Source organism: Erythrolamprus reginae, chromosome 4 (assembly GCF_031021105.1).
Source record: "Erythrolamprus reginae isolate rEryReg1 chromosome 4, rEryReg1.hap1, whole genome shotgun sequence".
NCBI lineage: Eukaryota > Metazoa > Chordata > Lepidosauria > Squamata > Dipsadidae > Erythrolamprus > Erythrolamprus reginae.
Genome location: NC_091953.1, coordinates 61250419 through 61272093, shown reverse-complemented (window position 1 = coordinate 61272093; position 21675 = coordinate 61250419). Strand labels below are relative to the sequence as shown.

General features: G+C 36.6%; 3 protein-coding genes across 11 annotated transcripts in view; 2 read left to right on the top strand and 1 right to left on the bottom strand.

The window, feature by feature from the left end:
- The window catches only part of TTC3 (tetratricopeptide repeat domain 3), a 99433-nt gene extending 95628 nt beyond the window's left edge, over positions 1-3805 (bottom strand). For all 6 annotated transcript variants that reach the window (XM_070750405.1, XM_070750409.1, XM_070750410.1 and 3 more), the window contains exons 1-4: positions 3692-3805; positions 2533-2664; positions 1652-1736; positions 150-195 (exon numbers count right to left, since the gene is read on the bottom strand). In XM_070750405.1, coding sequence (XP_070606506.1) covers positions 150-195; positions 1652-1736; positions 2533-2558 — 157 coding nt within the window. In that variant the 5' untranslated portion in view covers positions 2559-2664; positions 3692-3805. The remainder of the gene's footprint in view (positions 1-149; positions 196-1651; positions 1737-2532; positions 2665-3691) is intronic.
- Positions 3806-3840: 35 nt separating this feature from the next.
- On the top strand, positions 3841-12336 carry PIGP (phosphatidylinositol glycan anchor biosynthesis class P). 4 transcript variants are annotated; one of them, XM_070750413.1, is made up of 6 exons: positions 3841-4159; positions 5689-5794; positions 6322-6411; positions 8969-9041; positions 10447-10565; positions 11189-12336. In XM_070750413.1, the coding sequence occupies exons 3-6, from the start codon at positions 6330-6332 to the stop codon at positions 11305-11307; spliced, it is 393 nt and encodes a 130-aa protein (XP_070606514.1). In that variant the 5' UTR covers positions 3841-4159; positions 5689-5794; positions 6322-6329; the 3' UTR covers positions 11308-12336. The 4 variants fall into 4 exon arrangements, with proteins under 4 accessions (XP_070606514.1, XP_070606517.1, XP_070606515.1 ...); XM_070750414.1 differs by having other exon boundaries at positions 3885-4004; XM_070750415.1 differs by having other exon boundaries at positions 3926-4159; positions 5755-5794.
- Positions 12337-18156: 5820 nt separating this feature from the next.
- Positions 18157-21675, top strand: part of HLCS (holocarboxylase synthetase) — a 60552-nt gene continuing 57033 nt past the window's right edge. Inside the window, exons 1-2 of the mRNA XM_070750404.1 lie at positions 18157-18569; positions 21376-21528. Coding sequence (XP_070606505.1) covers positions 18297-18569; positions 21376-21528 — 426 coding nt within the window. The 5' untranslated portion in view covers positions 18157-18296. The remainder of the gene's footprint in view (positions 18570-21375; positions 21529-21675) is intronic.

Here is a 21675-nt window from a genome sequence, read left to right as displayed (position 1 = left end):
AGGTCTAGTAATCCTCCAAGCCCAGGAATCTTACTAGTGGGTGTCAGGTATTTTGCTATCTTGTTTTGGTACAGCAAGATAACAATGACTATTAAATAAAACCCAGATAAGACAACTACAGAACAAAAAAGCATTATCAGTTTAAATACCTAGTCCATATTTGCTTGGAGAATATTCTTCAAATTTTTCATGCACCTAGAAACAAAGACATTATAAGTCCCACTCTAAAAGTGTGAAGCAAAATGAAAAACAGCCCTGAGTTAGGCAATAGTGGATGTTGAATGCTCTTCAACCAATACCAAAGTAATATAAAACTGTTCTCTCTTTGTAAATGATCCCCCTACAAACTTGGGTATCAAGGAAGACTTACAAAGGATCTTGAAAAGCTGATTTAACATTGCATACGCCAGCAGATCCTTTGATTCTTTTCTGGAGAAAGTTTTTTTTTTTAAATGACCTTCCTAGAAACAGTAAAACGAATAAACTCTCCTCTAAAACAATTTTTGGTAAACACTAATAAGAAAATGCTAATATATAAAAAACTTTCTGAAGTAAGCTAATAATATATTTTATTATAAATATATTATTATTATTATTATTATTATTAATAATAATAATAATAATAATAAATTAAATTCCTAGTTGTACAGTGATGACAAACTTTTAGTAGAATGTCTGTGCAGAGATTCAAATAAAAGCCATAACTGAAATAATAATAATAATAATAACAAAATATAATAATAATAATAATAATAATAATAATAATAATTTATTAGATTTGTATGCCGCCCTGTCTCTGAAGGAAGCTAGCACCCCGCCCTCTCTGAGAAGAATGAAGTATTCTGGGAAATATTAAAAAGGCCAAATATTATATTTTTCCTGGATGAAAAAAGGAGAAACATGTTCATAAGAACAAAGCAGCTTCCTTCAGCTCCCTGCCTCGTACTCAAGCTCCAGAGTTATGGGATTGAGAGCTTCACCCTTAGGACACGGTATGATTAGCCCTCTATCCATCTCACCACATGGCACCTGGGAAGAATGCATCAGCCAGCAAAGAGCAAGCAAACATGGACTCAGGATAGCCTACAGAATTCCCCTGCAGAGTTGCCCTTGCAGTTTGACAGCCAATCAGAGTGCATTTCTTGCACAGGAGCGGGAGGCTGGGGCGCAGGGCCCAAGATAGGACAAAAAACCAAGGGACTCTCAGCATCTCTGCCTTTTTCCCCTTCACCTTGAATCATGTGACACCCCCCCCCCCCCGGGTGAAAAAGGGGTTTTCACCCAGGAGTTCCAAGACATTAAAACATCTGCAGCCTGAATGTTTCCAGTGTCTTTTTTCCCACTTGGAACTGAACCCAGATGGACATTTCTTCCAACATGCTGCACAGTGTTTTACAGTTGTCTCTAAGCAATTTACAGAGTTAGCATATTGCCCCTAACAAGGTAGGTCCTCATTTTACTGACCTCAGAAGAATGGAAGACTGAATCAACCTTGATCTGGTGAGACTCAAACTACCAAGCTGCTGGCAGTCAGCTGTCAGAAGAATTAGCCTGCAATATTGCAATCTAACCACTGTGCTACTATCACTTAATAGAAATTTCAACCAATAGTACATGCACACAGATGTAATTTTTAATTTTAAGTACTTACCAAATGACAACATGGCCTTACGTTTACCCTCAAAAGTGACAGGTACTTGAGCTCTTCCAAAGTAGGATTGTCCACACTCCATGACCTTTAAAATGTAAAAATCATTTTTAAATTGATTTAACAAAAATGTTAATTACCTACAAATGTTTTAATGATTTTAGTCAAAAGAAAAACAATTTGTTACAAAACAAATACAGAACAATTTGTTACAATACAAATTGGATCAGGATAAGGACAATTTTATTCCAGTATTTTGCTTCACAGTGGCCAGATGCCATGTAGTATTTGGGTGCAAGAAACAATTACATTCTCTTTTCCCACCACTGCTCCCTGCAAATGATATTTGGAAACTTGCTTCCTTCAACCTAAAACAGTGACAAATTAAATGTGATCTATACAAAGAATTGTACCAAATCTTTTTCCAATCAGTATTGTTGAATGACTTCTAGTCCTAAAGCCCTAAAGGAGGTTTTTTTTTCATTTAGATTTTCTCCTTGCTTTGTATAATATTACAGCTCAATTATATTCTCTTTCACTTACACTTTTCCAACTTGTAGACTTACACACATTCTCCAATGGAAACAGTTTGGGGCCCTTTTTTAACTGTAGTGTCAACACAGTATTCCAAATATATATACTATATATTTGTAAAATAACCCTGTAAGGTCAATGCTTTTACTTTCAATTTTATTTGCCATTTGACCAACTGATTAGCTAGCTCTGAAAGTTATCTCATGTTTTTTAAAATTCAAAAACAAAATATCCTGAAAAAACAGGCACCATTTTTACACTTGGCCAATTCATTGCTCTTATCCATAAATTGATTTCCTCTATGAGCAAGCTCAAAAGCACTAGTTCTTACACATAATCTTTGGGTTTACCTTATTCCTCTTATTCCTCGAATCATAACTGGGGCCCCTCAGAACGCTGTCAGGTCATCGAAGGGAACCTGGGAGCCCCCAAAAAAGGCAGCTCACTTGGAAGCTGATCCAGCAGGAAGTCTTCTGCGGTTGCTAGAGATAATATCAGCAGAGAATAATGTGAAGAGGGAAGAACAGAAGTGGCTGCCCTTAAAAAAAATAATAGGGAGCCTTCCCACATCTTAGATGAGCTGCCTGCACTAGAGCATTCACAGGGTGTCCAGGGGGAAAGCATTTTGAAATTCCCTGATATTTCCCTGTAACTTGCGATCTAGTTTAGTCATGGTCGTAGATGACATCATACCAAACACCTAAGCCATGAAGAAATATTGGTAGCTGAGGAAGCAAGTTGTTGCCAGTTACGCTCATTTTTGCTTGACTGCCAGGCAGCGCAATCCGGATTTTTTAAACATGATTTTCCCCTGACTTTTAAACATTTTAATACAGTTTAACACAATACAGTCACTGCCTCACCACCCTCCAAACACGCTTTCCCTGATTTATTCCATTTTTTTCACAAAGTCCCTGATAATTCCAATAATAATTCCCTGATAACCCCAAAATTTTACCCTTAGACTGTCCACTGTTGACCTCTCCAGATTCCTAAGAGGTCAGTAAGGGGCATGCATAAGTGCACCAGTGTGCCTTCCGTCCCCTGTCCTATTGTCTCTTTATGTTTTACTAGCATCATGCATAAGAATACTATTATTTCTAATGTTGTTCTAATCTTTTATTCATGTATATTAATATTATTACATCTTCACATAACTACATTATGTACTAGACAAAACAAATAAAAATAAATAAAATTCCCTGATATTTCCCAGATTTCCCTGTTTTCCAGGTTTGCTGGACACCCTGATTCATCAGCACAGGAGTTTTGCAGGCTGGGTTATCTGGCAATAATCAACGCCTTAGGAAAATGCCAGGCTGCCTACAGCGATTCCCAGCCAGAATTTGTACACCAAATAAAGCCCGTAAATAAATACAGTACTGTATCATTATTCATGTACTGGCTGAAGGCGGGTCGCGGGCGGAGGGAACCCGGAACTGAGCCACGGAGAAGGCTGAACGGCCACCAAGTTTAATCAAAGCCCAATGCACGGACATTTCCTCTCACCGGGCTGATGGGCAAAGCTTCGCGCGACTCCTAGTCGCTCTTCCCTTCGTGCCGCCTTGTTCTTTCCCCGAATGGAACAACCACCGCCTCACCACGTCACCACCCTCTAAACACGCTTCCGATTTACTTTGCCTCCTCATTGGTCCCTCGCTGCAAATAGGCTTTCAAAAGAGGAGGCAGAACCTTGCGCTTTTCGGACTGCCGACGTCATTCCGGAACTTCGCAACTTCCGCCATAGAGAAAAGCGGCGTTTTTTAATAGAAAGCTGTATGTGGACCACTGGTCCTGTCATCTTGTGGTCCGCGTACAGGAGGTGGGGAAGTTATTTTTTTTCACTTAATCGGATGACCTGCGAAAAGTTTTCTAAATCGGATTTTTCCCAGTTCAAACCTTTCCATATATCTTCTTTGGATAGTTTTGGTATGGACAGTGGACCCCTACGTTGCGTTTGTAATTCCTATATTAAAGGTGATGCAGTAATAATTTTACTTTTGCTGTTGTATAAATGTTAAACATAGCGGCGATACGGAAAGGTTTTAATAAAGAAATAACTAAATACAGTACATTTTGGACATATTCCATTATAAATTATCATTGTCTTGTGTTATGATTACTGCCGATAGTAGCATTGATAGTGGAGATAACAGGAGAAAAAGGCAAAAAGCTGAGGTTAGCAAGCAACATACTGGAGAAGAATAGAATAGAATAGAATTTTTTATTGGTAAAGTGTGCTTAGACACACAAGGGATTTGTCTTGGTGCATAAGCTCTCAGTGTACATAAAAGAAAATATAGATTTGTCAAGAATCATGTGGTACAACACTTAATGATTGTCATGGGAGTCAAATAAGCAATGAAGAAACAATATTAATAAAAAATCTTAGGATACAAGCAACAAGTTACAGTCATAAGTGGAAGAAATGGGTGATAGGAATGATGAGAAAAAACTAGTAGTAATAGTAGTGCAGACTTAGTAAAATGTTTGACAGTGTTGAGGGAACTGTTTAGTAGAGTGATGGCGTTAGGGAAAAAACTGTTCTTGTGTCTAGTTGTCAATTTGTGTCCAAGGTGTGAGGGGGCAGTAAATACTTTCACCACCCTCTTTTTGATTCGTGCAGTATACAGGTCCTCAATGGAAGGCAGTTCAAAGGAAAAACACTACCTGAGTTGTCATTGCAATTGCTGTCATTTTGGGCATGAAACATTGGCAGGGTGGAGGACAGTTGCAAAATGGCTTTTAGAAGCATGTAAGCTTGATAAATATGGTTAAATAATGCTTTTGAACTGGGGTTTGAATTTTAAATTCTCTTATGTTACATATAAGGAAGTGTCTTTATCTACCTTAATATTTTTGGAAAGCCATATAAATAATTTTAAGCTTTCCAGAAAATTAAAATTTCATAGCATTGTGAGACTTTCCTTCACAGGTTTTATTTCTTCTAAATGAATGCAAATAAATATCATTTGACCATAGTTTCATAAGGTATCTCTCTCCAACTTGATGCCTTACAGATGTTTTGGAGATATGACTCAGCCTTCCATTCTTCTGAAGTCGAAATGAGGAACCAGATTATTGGAGACAATATAGTGACATTTGTAAACCGCTCAGAGAGTGCTGTAAAGCAATGTGGAATGGTATATAAGTTTAAATGGTATTGCTATTATAGCAGAAAAGGTCTTCCTCTTTGTACTTCTGTGAAGAAGTCATCCATAGTTTTAAAGATTCAGTTAAATGTAAGAGGAGGGGAGAACTTTTGGAACAATCATTAACTGTTGTACCTCATGTACATTTTCCTTTATGTACACTGAGAGCATATGCACAAAAGACAAATTCCTTGTATGTCCAATCATACTTGGCCAATAAAAAAGATTCTAATGAATCTTTTGTAAGATTGTCTATGAGCGCTTTGATGTTTGTTTTGGAAATCTTTATTCTAAACTTCATTGTTTAACTATCATGACATTTATAGCAGATTTGTTTTTGTTTTGTTTTTAAAGATTTTTAGGACTTAGAATAAGCACAAGGTTGGCATCTTAAACATAAGAACAATTTTCTTCACTCAGTCACAGTTCTCTTGCTATTGGATAGGATTTAAGAGTAAAGGTAAGCTTTGAATAAAAAGATAGAAAGGACTTTGTATTCATTATTTGCTGGCCATTCATCTCAGTAAGAACAGTTTATTGCATTGTGTTATGTGTGACCTCTTATTTGATGTTTAAAAAAAACCTCTTAGAATTCAGACCATTATTTAAAATTAAAAAAATAATGTTGAGCCACTGATAAATTGAAACTGTAGTTGCCAGAAAACAAACATTAAAAATAGCTGATCTATTGGATATTGAAAATAGTAAATTACTTATGATTATCCATTATAAATTACTTGAATTTGCAGCCAGTTGTCTTACATGTTGCTACACATAAAGCTAATTTCCAAATATCTGATGGAGTGTGCTTTGAAATTTGAAATATGCATATCCTAACTAGAATATTAAAAGGAGATTAGTATCCATGTTGTTTTGTGTGAATACCATAATTTCATTTATTTGGCCACATAGAAATAAAATTGTTGATAACCATAGTTAGGTTAACATAAACTAATTATTTTCCCTTTTCTTTTAAATAAAATAAAGGTATCAGCATGGTTGAAAATTCACCGGCCCCATTGCCTGAAAGAGCTATATATGGCTTTGTTCTTTACTTGGGCTCCCAATTTGCCTTTAGTAAGTAAACCATTTAAACCCAATAGTTTGAATCTTGTGATACAATATATCTCAAATTACATCACAAGCAAGATAATATATGTATGTTGGCTGTTGCATTTCATTGTTGTCTTTTCAATATTGCCTATGCTGCATTTGAACGTTTGTAAAGTTTCAGAGAGTTAAAGTGCAATGTTGCATGTGATACCCAAACCGAAACCAAGAGTCATAGTTCTGAAGTTGCTGCACATGAGAATAAATGATATTGAATTAATTGCTTCTAATTAAAGATGGAGAAGATCCCAATGGTCAAATGGCATGTTAGATGGCAGACAGAAAATCTTATATGTATTTTTGTTTAATTAAAAGACCTTGATTTCAGATAGTTCATGCTTTAACGTCTATTCATTCAGCAACTGTTCAGTTACTACAGCACTGAATGAAGGGATTTACACCCAGTCCTTGAAGTTCAGGACACCGTAACTCTGCTGTGGTCACATAGACAACATTTGGGCCCGCTTTGCACACCTGCCTTGATGATGATCTTTTGGCCATCTGCCTACTTGCAGCTGCACCCAGTTCACCACTGTACCAGTTGAGGCCTTGTTTTGCACTGATACAGCTGAGGCTTCTCTTTTGCCACATACAGGGTCTTTTTTCACATGCTAGGCATGTTTCATGAAAGGCTCTGGGTGGGTCATAAATGGAGGCCCTGGGCGATAAGAGAAATCCTGGCTGAAGTATTGGCTGCACTGTTTAAAATGTATGGATTGTTTCTTGGGCTTGCATGAAAGAAGGTCCTAGCAACGTAGTAGTGGTGCAGTAGGTAGGCTGGCAGAGATTTGGGGAAGAGATAGGCAGGTGAAGGAGTTCAAGTGGATGTAGAGGAAGCAGTTCTTAACCTAGCTGAGGCTTGGGGCTGGGAGGGATCAAGTATTTATTTATTTATTTATTTATTTATTCCATTTTTACGCCGCCCTTCTCCTTAGACTCAGGGCGGCTTACAACATGTTAGCAATAGCACTTTTTAACAGAGCCAGCATATTGCCCCCACAATCTGGGTCCTCAGTTTACCCACCTCGGAAGGATGGAAGGCTGAGTCAACCTTGAGCCGGTGATGAGATTTGAACCGCTGACCTACAGATCTACAGTCAGCTTCAGTGGCCTGCAATATAGCACTCTACCTGCTGCGCCACAATATCCACAATATTTATAGAAAATAACTATATAACAATAATACTGACATATATATATGAAATAAATTTGCCAATTATGTAATACTCACAATACAGGGACAGGTCTGGTTCACAATTCAAAGATTTATTGAAAAGAAAACACATTTACAAAGGCAGCCTTCAAGTCTCCTCTCAAGGTGGATTGAGCACAAAGAGAGCAACAGCACATTTTACAATCCATACATTTTATACACTGCTCAAAAAAATAAAGGGAACACTTAAACAACACAATATAACTCCAAATAAATCAAACTTCTAGTCAATTAGAATATTCAATTAGAATATTTCATTCATTCAGATCTAGGATGTGTTCTTAGAGTGTTCCCTTTATTTTTGAGAGCAGTATACTTTCTACTCAATACATACCACGCCTAATAATCCTGCCTCACTCCCTCTTTATTCTGTTATTCATTTTCTACATTATTTTATTCTAAAGTGTCAGCATGATCATCCTCTCCATAGTAATAACTATCTTATCTTGTCCTCCAGTATTTTCGCCATATATATATATACATGGATGTCTTTCTTATCTTACTGCATTTTAGCCTGACCAAGGGTATTCCAGTGGCCTTGGATGTGTTTCAAGGGGAATTATCCTAAGTCATTCTGAATACATTCTGGGTTAGTTTATAAAAAGTATTATAGATTTTTAATATAAAACTTGTTAGGGTGTCCTGCGCCTTCACAGAAAAAAGTTACAGAGTAGCAATAATATTTTAAAATAAGAAAACCCTGAAGTGATAAAATTATGCAGTTTCCTCATATACAGTTCTGGGCTAAAATTTAGGCTTACTTGGTCAAATTGATGTATACTTAAATGAATAGAAGCTGATTCCCAAATTGACTTAGCTTTTATATGGTAAAAAGACTGAATTCTTTCTCCGAAGTTGGATGCACACATACATGCATATTATTTATTTTCATGTAATTGTAGCTATGAACACGAATAGCTATTTTCTAATGAATATCAATGCAAAATATCCACCAATGACTAGAAATGCTGACTCCCTATATCATATCATAGTTTAAACTAAATTAACTCTATTAATCGGATTGTTATTACTGTTTCTCTGTTTTTTGTACATGCTGTGAGCCGCCCCGAGTCCTTGGAGAGGGGCGGCATACAAATCCAATTAAATCTTTAATCTTAACTCTTATTCATGGCTGTTAAAAATTCTACTGAAAAGTTGCTAACTTACCTCCCTCAAACCAATTATGAGTATGATTATTAAAATGATTCTTACATTATATGCTTGTCTTCTTTGTGTATATAATTCACTACTATATGTAATTTTTTTTACTTTTTGTCTGCATTCTATATCTCTATATATGGATATATGCAGTTCTGTACATTGTGTGGGCCTACATACCTGAATCCTGGCTGTTCTCATTGGGCTTAACATACTGGCCTCAAAAGTAAGTTCCTAATAACACATTCATTAAATATTTTCCTATTGAATTTACTGAATGATTTTACAAATACGATATATATATTAACAATGCAGGTAATCCTCAACTTATAACAGTTCATCTAGTGACCGTTTGAAGTTGCAATGTCACTGAAAAAAGTGACATGACATTTTTTACACTTATGACATTGCACCATCTGGTCACGTGATCAAAATTCAGACACTTGGCAACATATTCATATTTAAGACAGTTGCAGTATCCTGGGGTGATTTGATCACCCTTTGTGACCTTTTAGTCAATGGGAAAGCCAGATTTATTTAACAACCATGTTAATAACTTAACAACTGCAATGATTCACTTAACAATTTTAACAAGAAAGGTTGTAAAATGGAGTAAAACTCACTTAACAACTGTCTTATTTAGCAACTGAAATATTGCTCTCAAATGTGGTCATAAGTTAAGGATAGCAGTATAACCTTGAATAAAAATAATCTCTGCTGTTTCAGAAGAATCTTCCATATAATTTACTATAATATTTCCAGCTGAATGTAAAGATACTTGCCCCACTCCTGATTCAGGACTTATGTGAGATTTAAAAACATATATGATGTTGAATGTGGCTTTTAAATATGAGTAAAATTATGAAACTAAAAACCAAACAGGTAGGGATTGTGAGCCTGAAAAGGAGAACAGATGACAAAACACACACTGTTGTCTTGTCTATGATATTAAAAATAGAAGCATATGGTCACAAATAAATGCCAGAGCATTGGTCTTTGAAACAAGATTGGTGTAGAACCTTCAGTTCTCTGAGCTTGGTTATTTACTTGCAGATGTTTTATTACAAGACTAGGTAATAACCATACACATGGAGAACCAGGGACTTCACTGTTCAACCCTGAGCTACATATATTTTCTTTTATTGGGACTGGCATCCCTGATTGTAAAGGTAGATCATAGTAAGATCATCCCTTAAGTTTTAGCTGAAATATACAAGTTCTAGAGATCATAATATGATTTACATTGGTTTTTTATATATTTATATGTAACAATCCAAAGATATATACAGTCATCTGTAACTTTGTGTTTAGGGGCTCTTTTTTAGTCCTTTGATGGAAAAAATAATCTCTGTCCAAAGTGTACTACTTATACAGTTCTAACTAAACTTTCTACATTCTTAGAATTTTGAATTAAAGAGCCCTGGGATTTTAGACTTTCGTCCAAAACAAATCATTCCGTTTCCTTATCATGTTGCTAATTCTTTTCTTTTTCTACTATGCTTCAATATGTCCTCGGAGAGGGGCGACATACAAATCTAATAAATAATAATAATAAATAATAATAATAGTTGGTTTTTTGCATTTTCTCATATTTACGAAGCACTATTTCAAGTGTTGTTTCTGCTTCCTAGATTCTGGGCTACTGCATTGCCTGTGTATCTTTTAGTTGCTGTGGGAATAGGCTATGTACTCCTCTTTGGTATTAACATGATCAGTACAGCTCCACTGAACTCTACAGACACTATAACAGGTAAGCATGAGAAGGACAAAAACATACCTAGAACTGTTTGCAATGTACTCTTAACGCTTTATTGTGAAATGAGCAAGCTAGTATCTCAAGTATGTAGGTTTTCTGTTTTCTGTTGCATTGTTTACATCATTATGTTTCAGATCACAGAGCCAGTTTGATCTAGTGTCTAATCCCCAGGTTAGAAAGAAAAAGACCATGAATTTAAGTCCCACCCTGGCTATGAAATCCAGCTGGGTGACTTTGGGCCAGTTACACTCTCTCTGCCAAACTCATTTCACAGGGTTCTTGTTGTGGGAAAATAGGAGGATGAAGATACTGTCTTACTGTCTTGGTGTATTTGTAAAAATAATAAATGTGAGAGACAAAATTAATAAATGGCTTTTCAAAATAAAGTTTTCATGGTGATAGTGTACTGTCTGTAATGGCAAATACAGACACTGTGAAGGTTATAAATGCAGGCATTGATCGTCACAAATTTACTTTTTCATAACCACTGTAACTAAATGTTTGGTGTCAGAGACCGTGTCTAACATATTTCTGCAATAAATAATTTCTTGCATTCTCACTACATTTCAACTCATCAAACAAAAAATGTATTTCTGATTTTTAAAAATCTTTTACAGATCACTATGCAAAAAATCAAAAACAGAAAATACCACAAGAAGAAGCAATTCCTGCATTAAGAGATATTCCTATTCATGAAGTAAATAAAATGTTTTTTCTTAATAGCAAAGAGAATTAATCCAGAGGCTCATATCAGAAAGTATTTAAAATTTGCTCTCATGAAACACAATATAGAAATACTGACAATAGGGTGCCAAAACATTTTACTTCAGACAGCTTACATAAATTAGCCCTAAAATAAAACTCTAATAGTTGAACAGAATTTTAAGGATTAGGTAGAGCCTCTTGGGGCATTGTATTTCCACAACTTTGATTCATTCATCCTTAGTCCAAGTTGCTTTTTTCTTATGCAATGCAGATAAAGTATTTCATTTGTTCTCTCCTATAGCAGATTGACTATTCTAAATTATTTGAGGAAAGCATTTTCCTCTGTGAAGTTCTGTTGACAAATCCTGCTATGTATTTATCTATATTAATGTAGTATATTTACCTGACAGTGAATTTAGCCACTCCTCAGTAGTGTTCTGTTTTGTATATTAGCTAGACCAGGGGTCTCCAACCTAGACAACTTTAAGACTTGTAGATTTTAACTCCCAGAGTTGGCTGAGGAATTCTGGGAGTTGAAGTCCCCAAGTCTTAAAGTTGCCAAGGTTGGAGATCCGTGAGCTAGATTATGTATTATTTAAGGATACAGTCCAACTGTAAAACTATCAAATGTGGTGGCTGTTTCTTTTAACAAGATACACCATGTAAAATTATCATGTTTATTATAGAACAGCTTAGATAAGTGAATAATAGAAAAGTTATGCTGGATCAGGCTCGGAATCATTACCATTATATATTTAGATGTGATTTTTCTTCCATGTGTATAGAAAAATTAGCACTAAAGTAAACAAAGTTCAGATTTTTAAAGTTATAGGTACTGAATGTATTCCAATGTGAAAATAATACTATAAATAATTCCAATTGAAATGCAGACCTGAATCTTGAATGTAATTGCTTCATAATTAGTCATAATATTTATATGCATGCTGGTTAACAATTAAAAACATGTTCCTTACTTGCTGTATATGTTTATTTCAAGTTTTATTTTTCAGTCATGGTTAAAATAAATTCTGGCAATGTCACAATAAATTGTAATATTGTATATTGCAGTGAATTGATATACAGTGATTCCCCGAGTTTCGCGATCCCAATCATTGCGAAACGCTATATCGCGATTTTTCCATCCGATGACGTCACTCCCTTCCTTTCTCATCTTTCTTTCTCTCTCTCTTTCTCTATCTTGCTTCTTCCTCTCTCGCACTCTCTTCCTCCCTCTCTCATCTCTTTCTTTCCTTCTCTCTCTTTCTCTATCTCTCCCCCTCTTGCTCTCGAGCGGCAAGCGAGCAGCCGGGCGAACGGGCAAGCGGCAAGCGGCAAGCGAGCGGCCGGGCGAGCGGGTGACGGGCAAGCGGCAAGCGATCTTGGGGTTTCCCCTTTGCCTGGGCGGCGGGAAGACACAGGGAAGGTTCCTTCGGCCGCCCAACAGCTGATCTGCTCCGCAGCGCGGCAGCAGCAAGGAGCCGAAGATGGGGTTTCCCCATTGCCTGGGCAACGGGGAAACCCCATCTTCGGCTCCTCGCTGCTGCCGCGCTGCGGAGCAGATCAGCTGTTGGGCGGCCGAAGGAACCTTCCCTGGGTCTTCCCCGGGTCTTCCCCGCCGCCCACACGCAAACTCCACCATCTGCGCATGTGCGGCCATGGAAAAAGGGGCGCGCATGCGCAGATGGTGTTTTTACTTCCGCAAAACTACATCCCGAAATATCGATTATCGCGAGGGGTCTTGGAACGGAACCCTCGCGATAATCGGGGGATCACTGTAGATACTTTCAGCAAAAAAGCTTGGAACACTGATACTTATTTCAGTTTGATTTGTATATTGGTATATAAAGACTAGATAGCTTAATTCTTTTTTCAATTTTGTGTGGGTCTACACCTATGAATTCTATTCCTAGGTAAATAGTTATAGAATTACAAGCATAACACCTAAGGAAACATAGAAGAGATGAGAGAAAAAACTGGTTATGATACCCTACTCAAAGTTGACTGCAACAATACATCATTTAGCTACTAAGAAGCAAAAGTATTTAACATGTAATATTTAAACTAGTTTTTCGATCCTAAATATGTCATCTAGAATCTAGAAACTCACCTTTTCATGTGGCAGACTGTGCCGCTGATTGAATTAAATCACAAACCTTCTGATGTTTTTCCTGAACCTCCTTTATTGTACTTTGAACTCATTTTTACTAGAGCAATAGAAATAAATCTTTCCCACTGGGAGATATTCTGTATGATAACTCTTTAAAATTATTTTTCTATTTATAATATATACTATTTGAAGAGTGCTACCATTTTTCCCTTTGTATTTTCTCTAAGCTAATATTGTATTCCCAGATCTTTCAATCATTCCTCACAGGACTTTGTTTCTAGATTCTTCACTATCTTGGTAATCATCTTCTCATTTTTTTCCAATTTGGTACTATCCATTCTATTTTTAAAAAAATATTTTTATTGGATATAAATATTAAAAATACATTTAAAACATTGATTAGACTTGTACACACATAACATAACATAAATACATACTGTATATGCAGACATACAAACAAAGCGAAAAAAGAGAAAAAAAAGAATGACAAAAAAAATAGAAAAAAAAGAAAAGAAAAAAATTTAACTTCTAAATATCTTATTTTTGCAGTAAACTATATTGTTGTCATGTTTCATACGGTTAAACTGTATTTCTTTTACAGTTTTTACTTTCAATCTACAATATTTCCTTATTAATATCAATATTTCAGTATCTACATTTAATATAATACAATCAACATGCAAACATTAAGATGTTATTATTATCTATTCCCTAATTATCTCTATCACTATTTTTACACTCTACAGATTTCTCCTATTTCCTCTACTCTCCTTGTTTCCTTTCTTTTCTCTATCCAGCTATAGAACATATTCCAGCTTTCATAAAATTTTGTGTCTTTGTTGTTCAATGTATATGTTAATTTGTCCAGTTCTGCACACTCTAATATTTTTTTAATAATAGTCCTATCGCTCGGTATTTCATTCTGTTTCCAGTATTGTGCCATTACTATTCTTGTTGTTTTAAGAATGTGTTGAGTAATGTACCTATATTTTTTCCCTAAGTCATGGTGTCCATTCTAATGCCTAAATCCCGTCACAGCACACCAAATGGGTTCTGAACAAGGTAGAAAAGGGAGACAAATTTGAGGTAGGGTTAAAAAGACATAATTCAGGTACAAGTTAGCTATTCCAATTGGGACTGGCAATTTGGTCAGTACATAATGTAAAACTAAGTGAGATTGTCAGTGCTTATGATATTACTTCATCTTTCCCATGATTTACAGACCTACAAATGTTGTAAACATTAGGATTAGTTGAAAGTTTCTTTTTCATCATCATAGTAACTGTGAATGATTACTGTACAAAGCAGTTGCTGAACAAGGACTACCTATAGATTCAACTATAGATTTATTTGGTACTGTCATTCTACTTCAACAGTAACAGTGTTTCTAAGGTTGAAATTAGTTTCTGGGAGGAAAGATGAAACATTTATCTAAATCTTGATATTCACCCAGAATAGATGCAATCTAAAATACAAAAAAATATAAATCAATTAGACTTTGCATCCCTAAATGGTTTTGTTTCGATTTTATGAAAAGACTCCCTTTGGGGCCTATATAAGACTCGGATTTGTTGTTTTAAATGAGAAAATAGCCGTATTTTGCCACAATGTAAATGTAATCACAATGACTTCTTCTGGAAAGTTATAAATTAGCAGGAATGAAATATATTTTGATTATATCTTGATTTTGAATTCATGTTAAAAGATGTGGCTTATTTCAATGCACTTTCTTCTTAAAAAAGACTTTACCCTTGGTAACTTTATGTACCATTTGTTGTGAAGCTATTCCTTAACAAATGCACATTTTGATAACTTACATTCTGTCAAAAACTTGCCTCTGAAGCCACTTTTTGCAGCCTTCCATCTGTGCTGAAAAACCAGCTTCAGTAGGGAACTTTCACTTTTTTAATCTTTATCTATATACTATTAAAACTTCCATTGTATTTTTTCTGTTTGTATTCTAATTTATAAATTAGGATAAATTATGAATTACCGAAAATCTGCTAACTTAATGCATAAAACATCCAGAGTCCACTACTTCTATGGAATTAAAATTTTCACGATGTTCACATCAGTTTTACTCATAAAATTGTGATTGTTGCAGCATCCCCATGGTCATCTGATCATGATTTCTAATGCTCCCTGCCACCTTCCCAGAAACAAAGTCAGTGGGAAAGCTAACTGGAAGTTGGAAATTCCTCCCATTCTATTGTTTTTGCACGTCTGTGATCATTCTGTTTAGATAAGTAAATATGAACTTTTTATTGAAGTTCATTTGCAACAATTATTTTTCTATTTATGAAATATACTCAGTTGATCATGGAACCATTTAGCATAGTATAAGAAAAATATGGTCAGCCTAAACGTTAATACTCATTGTGGTCACATCGGATCACACTATCTTTAAAGGATGACCCAGTGGGTCACAGTGTTGACTAGTTATATAGATGGTTGCAAAGGTGAGGCCAAAAGCAAAGTCTTTCTTACCAATATTCAGAACTTTAACTTAAGTTGATTGTGGTAAGCCATTTATTGGCATAAAGGTAAAGGTAATGCTATATCTTTAGGACAATCTTAAAACAAACATGAAAACGCCTTCCAGATGAAAACAGCATTAATTCAATATTTTGTTTATGCAATAGGGCATGAGTGAAAAAACTCTTTATAACATTTATTTTTAAAAAGTTAACAATGGTACTCAGCTCTGTTGATTTTTGCTATTCTGTGGATAAATGAGAAATCTGCTCTGAAAGAAACAGGAAATGCACTTCTGGTATGCGCACAATAATACGTGACATTCCCATTGACATGATTTGGTTCTTTGGCATTTGCGTAGATTATGCTTTTCACCTGCCAATTTTCCTTTAGAACTTCTCCCAACTTTATTTAGCTTTATAAATTGAATAAATAAATATAAAAATGTTTATGTCTGTTTAGGGACTTGTAACATTCATTATTTTGGTACCTTCTCACATTGTATTCTTTATAATCCATAAAGATGCTCCCCCTGGAAGAATGTTTGGCTGTATTTTATTTTATTTCACATTTCTATGCTATCCATCTCCTCTACAAGATGACTCTGGATGGCATTAATTCTCAGTCCCTCAGGTTTGCACCTCCTAAATCAAGGTAGTCAGTTATATGATAATGATGTTTGTCCATCATGTTTGAAGGGGACCTTGACATCTAATGGGTTGTGGGCTGTACACAATGTGTCTGCAGGTGGCTGGTAAGGTCTATATGAGCACAAAATGTTCTGCCACATGTTGGGCAGACATGTGGACACCATTGTCACAGCATTTGCAGCTCCAGCTTTGCGGAGTACTCGCTTCTCCTCTGCTATGGTTGTTCTTCTGTCCTCAGATGTCTGGCAACCTTGGTGGATCAGCAGACTCGCAACATGGCCTGTCAGCAACATGGACGTGTCTGGGCATTCATCAGCAGGGTGGAAATTGATGGCAGGCCTGCTCAGGAGAGGACCTGTGTGTCAGGCACCTTATCCTACCACCAGATTCTCAGAATGCTATGGAGTCAGGTCATGTGGAAATGGTTCAATTGCCTAGCACATTGATGGCGAACCTTTTTTCCTTCAGATGTTGAAAGAGCGTGCAAGCCTGCGGAGGGTGAAAACAGCTTCCCCCAGGCCCCAGAGGCCCTCTGGTGGCTGGAAACAGCCTGTTTCCCAACTTCCGGTGGGCCCAGTAGGCTCATGTTTTGCCCTTCCCAAGCTCCAACGGTTTTCTAGAGCCAAGGGAGGGTAAAAACGCCCTCCCTCCTTTCTGGAGGTCTCTGGGAGCCAAAAACTCCCTCCCAGAGCCTCTGTGTGAGCCAAAAATCAGCTGGCTGGCACACGCATGTATGTTGGAGCTGTTGGAGCTGAGCTAGGGCAACGGCTCACGTGCAATCAGATATGGCTCCACATGCCACTTGTGGTACCCATGCCATAGATTCACCCTCACTGGCCTAGCATGTCTCCTGTATACAGTCCAAGTACACTGGCATACAATCTATACAAAGATTCCTAAGGGGTCAGTAAGGGGCGTGTATAAATGCACTAGCGTGCCTTCCATCCCATCCTATTGCTCTCCTATACCTCCTATATCTTTTATTCTATTCTTTCATTGATATATTTTATTCCTGCATCTTCTCTTCTTCCTCTGATATATTTTACTACGAATATATCCTCTATAACTTTCTTTGTATTGGACAAAATAAATAAATAATAAATAAATAAACAAGGTAGTTAGCTATTCCACCTGGGTTCCACACATTTGTCATTAGTCTGCCAAATGCAGAGCTTGTGTTGGCGATTCTGTGGTTGACCTGTGTCAATTATTAGGATGAAACCTAGTAGGATGAAATCTACTAGTCAGTTACATATACACCAGTGTTTCTCAACCTTGTCAACTTGAAAATATCTGGACTTCAACTCCCATAATTCCCCAGCCAGCATTCTGGGGAACACTGATATACACGACAATACAAGGCTCACTTGTTCGTCGTCAAAGGCGAAAGGACTCTTAATGCGTAACAGTAAGGTTAAAGGAGAGAGACAGTAACACCGGTAAAGTGCTACTACGGAAATCGCCATTCCTAAGTATTTCCACCACCACCCCAGTCGAAACGGGAAACTTCCCCCCTGAGGGAAAAGCGCGCCAAGCGCAGCAAAGAAATCGAGCCGGAGGGCAGGGGCGGGGAAAACCTCTTGCCTGACCCAAGCAGAGTGGGAGGGGTGCGATTTCTGCCCAATCAGCGCCGTTTTCGTCTTCGCGTGAGGAAAAGCGAGAGAACCAATGGGGAAGCAGCGGCACGGCTCCACCGCCGCTCTTCATCTTGCCGAGAAAGTTGCTGATGTGGGGATGGGGAGCCGGCCGTGACCGGCCTTTCGCAGCCCCCTCCTCTTCCCGCCCGTCATGCTCATCACGCTCTGCTACTTATACCTGTGGGCGCGCTGTGGGCGTTGTTCCGCGGGGCTCATCCGGCGCACGGTGCGCCGGCTGTACCGCACCAGGTGTTCGTTTACCTTCTGCTCTTCCTCCGGCTGCTCCCCCAGCTTCGGGTGCACTCGCTTCACGTTGCAGGCCCCCCGAGACCTGCCTCTTTGCAAACCGGAGGCGCCCGGGCTCTCCGACGAGATCATTTGCCTCAGGGTGGGCGACAAGGTGTTCTTCACTGGCGAGACTCAGGTGTGATATGCAGGGGCGGAGAGAGTCGGCCAGGGAGAGCTGGGCCTGCCGTACGTTGCATGGAAAGGGAAGTTGTGGGTGGTGGATATGCGAGGGTTGGGGGAGCGTTATTGCTCTCTCAGGCCCGCCTTTATTAGAGAGGCTGAAAACTTTTCCCTCGTGGGAATAGCTGTTCCTTGGACAGCTCCGAGGTAAGCAGGAGACGCCAGGTGAGGTTGACTGTGTGGCGCAAGCCGCTGATACTTTTATTAACTCTGCAATAGATGATTTCATTTTCCCTCTTTTCCTGCTTTAAAATTTTCCCAGGGCAAGTTGCACATGGAAATTTATGATACCGGTATCATAATTTAGGAGCGCTTTCTATTAAACAGGTGACGAGGTAGCAGAATTTCAAAACTTTTTATCGATTGAAATCTCAAGAAAAATAGGTTTCAACAAATGTAACAAGTGCCAATATGGGTTTTTTAAGAAAATATAGATTTTTAAAGAATCATGAAGTATAACACTTAATGATTGTCATGGGGGTCAAATAAACAATGAAGAAACAATCACTATTAATAAAAATGAACATAATAAATGTATGTAGTCATAAATACGCTTGTGTACATGTGTGTTTTATTTGTTAGTGTAGAGTGTCTATGTGTTATATGTGTGAACTTACCAAGATAAGTGAAAAGTTAGCCTTCTAACCTGATCAACCAGAAATGTTGCTCTCTAATTTCCATAGTTAACAGCCCACGTTTTATTGCTAGGGGAATGTGGAAAGAAGTGCAATGCATCTGGGAAGAGTACAGTACGTATTGTACAGAACAGTGATTTAATATTCCAAGTATAAGTTACAATTTTATCATGTCCCTACTCTTTCCATAAGATGCAATAAGTCTGGTTTGGCGTATCCTGGGAATTTGCAATAATTATGTTGATTTCCCAAGATCAACATTATATAAATGTATGTAAGATATACATTTAAAAAACATAAATTGGAATGTTATTAAGCACAATTATAGGCATATTGGTCATTCCTGAAGATCCATGCACTGATTTACAACTTGATTTTTTGTTTACCACTTTCCCCCAAAATTTAAATCCAGAAATCTCGTTTGTTTGATGGAAACTGCAACTTCTTTAACAAGTTGAGGATGAGATGTAAATTGAAGATAAGATGTAAGGTTTTCAAAGGTTACAGTTCACTTCCATTTTTGATCAACTATAATATATGTGTGTGTGTGTGTGTGTGTGTGTATACACACACACACGGATGGATGGATGGAGAGAGAGATTATTCATATTACATAGCAATATACAAGACTTGCAATAAACATGATGGCAGTAATATTGTAAAAATAGCTCAATAAAGCAATAAAATGTTACAATTCAATGTATTAATAATAATGTAGCTAAAAGCCAATAATTAAATTATAGAGTTATCAATGTATTAAATTCTGATAAATTGTGTAAATTTGAAGAGTTCAGGGATATATTAAGGTTATACCATATTTAATACCTGTAGATTAAGAAAAGGATTATATCAAAATCTAGAGGATCAGAAATTCCTGCTCCTACTTTAAATGTGCCTGTTTTCTATCCAATTATTTTCCCCTCTCCATTTTTTTTCCTTCTCATGTAATTTATTTTCTGTCTTAGGTTATATCATTAGCTTAATGTTTGTATCACATGGTTGCAAGATTACTGCACACACTTAATTCTTAAAGCAAAGCTATTGATGCATGGTATAACCAAGTTTTGTTTGTTTGTCACCACTTTATCTCTAACCTTAAAATTGATTAGGGCTGAAAGGGTCTCTCTGATGGCATTCATGTTAATGGAGACCTAGAAATTGGACCTTCCCATATTTAGTCCAGTCATCTGTCATCTCTTCCCCCAAAGACTAAATAATTTATGTCCCCACAAAGGTACTATTTTATTTTAATTATTTCACAAACATCAAAAATCTTAAGTCTTAATATTTCAGATTTGTAATTTTTTTTTAAGTTATCCAGATTTTTGCTGTTCACTTTATCTACTTTTAGGATAATTAATTCTTTGCTTTATTATAGAACGAAGAATCACCAGATAGCTTTTCTTGAACTGTTGCTCAGAATTTCTGTTTTAACTTTAAATTGTCATTTGATAAAAATAGAAGAATAAGAAATGGGAGACATATATGTTTTTAAAGATAAGTTTAATAAACATCTGTGATGAAGTTAGGTAATATTCAGAAGTAAATCATACTGTAATTCATTAGATTTACTCCTAATAGATACATTTTTATTTACAACCAAATCTTTATTTCTAAGTAAACAGGAATTATTTGAATTTAGAAGTATTTTAGAGGAGGGTCTCCAATCTTGGCAATTGAGTTGTTGAATAGACTTCAACTCCCTGGCAACTCCAAAGTCTTAAAGTTCCCAAGGTTGGAGACCCCTGTTTTAGAGAAATAGTAGTAGAGGAAATGAAAGAGTTGCTACAGAGATGGATAATTTACCCAAATTATATTTTTAGTAGTATTAATATTGAACTATTTCACATTGTTATTTGGCAAAACTGAAAACTTCTACCAGGTATACTTAAATGCTGACCATTCAGAATGGGTTTGATTCTAACATTTTCCTTGAATATGAAATCTATTCATGATTAAACTTTATTTACCTTTCTAAGGTCAGCATTTAAACTGCTATAAAAGATGTCTTCCTGAATAAATACTTCAGGAATAGGACAAGATCCAGATTTTGTAAAGTACTGTATAACACGTTGCATTTTTCTAAAATGATATAGTTGATTTAAGCCACCTTTTTTTTCTTTTCAGTCCCTTGATGATTTAAACAAATGGACATTATTTATTGTATCACATTTTAGTTATTTGGAAGAAGTAGTTGAAGACGAACATATTACATTTGTAACTGAAGGTATTTTCATTCAAACAAGTAGTTCAGAAGCTGTAACTTGTTCAGCAAAAAAGGTAAGTTTTCTTTAAAATACTTTTGCTAATAAGTCTTTAAACATATTTTTTACTCCATATGACACTCCAGACCATAACACGCACCTCGCTTTTATGGAGGACAACAAGAAAACAAAAAATAGTTTTGTTTCAGCCACAAAAATCTTG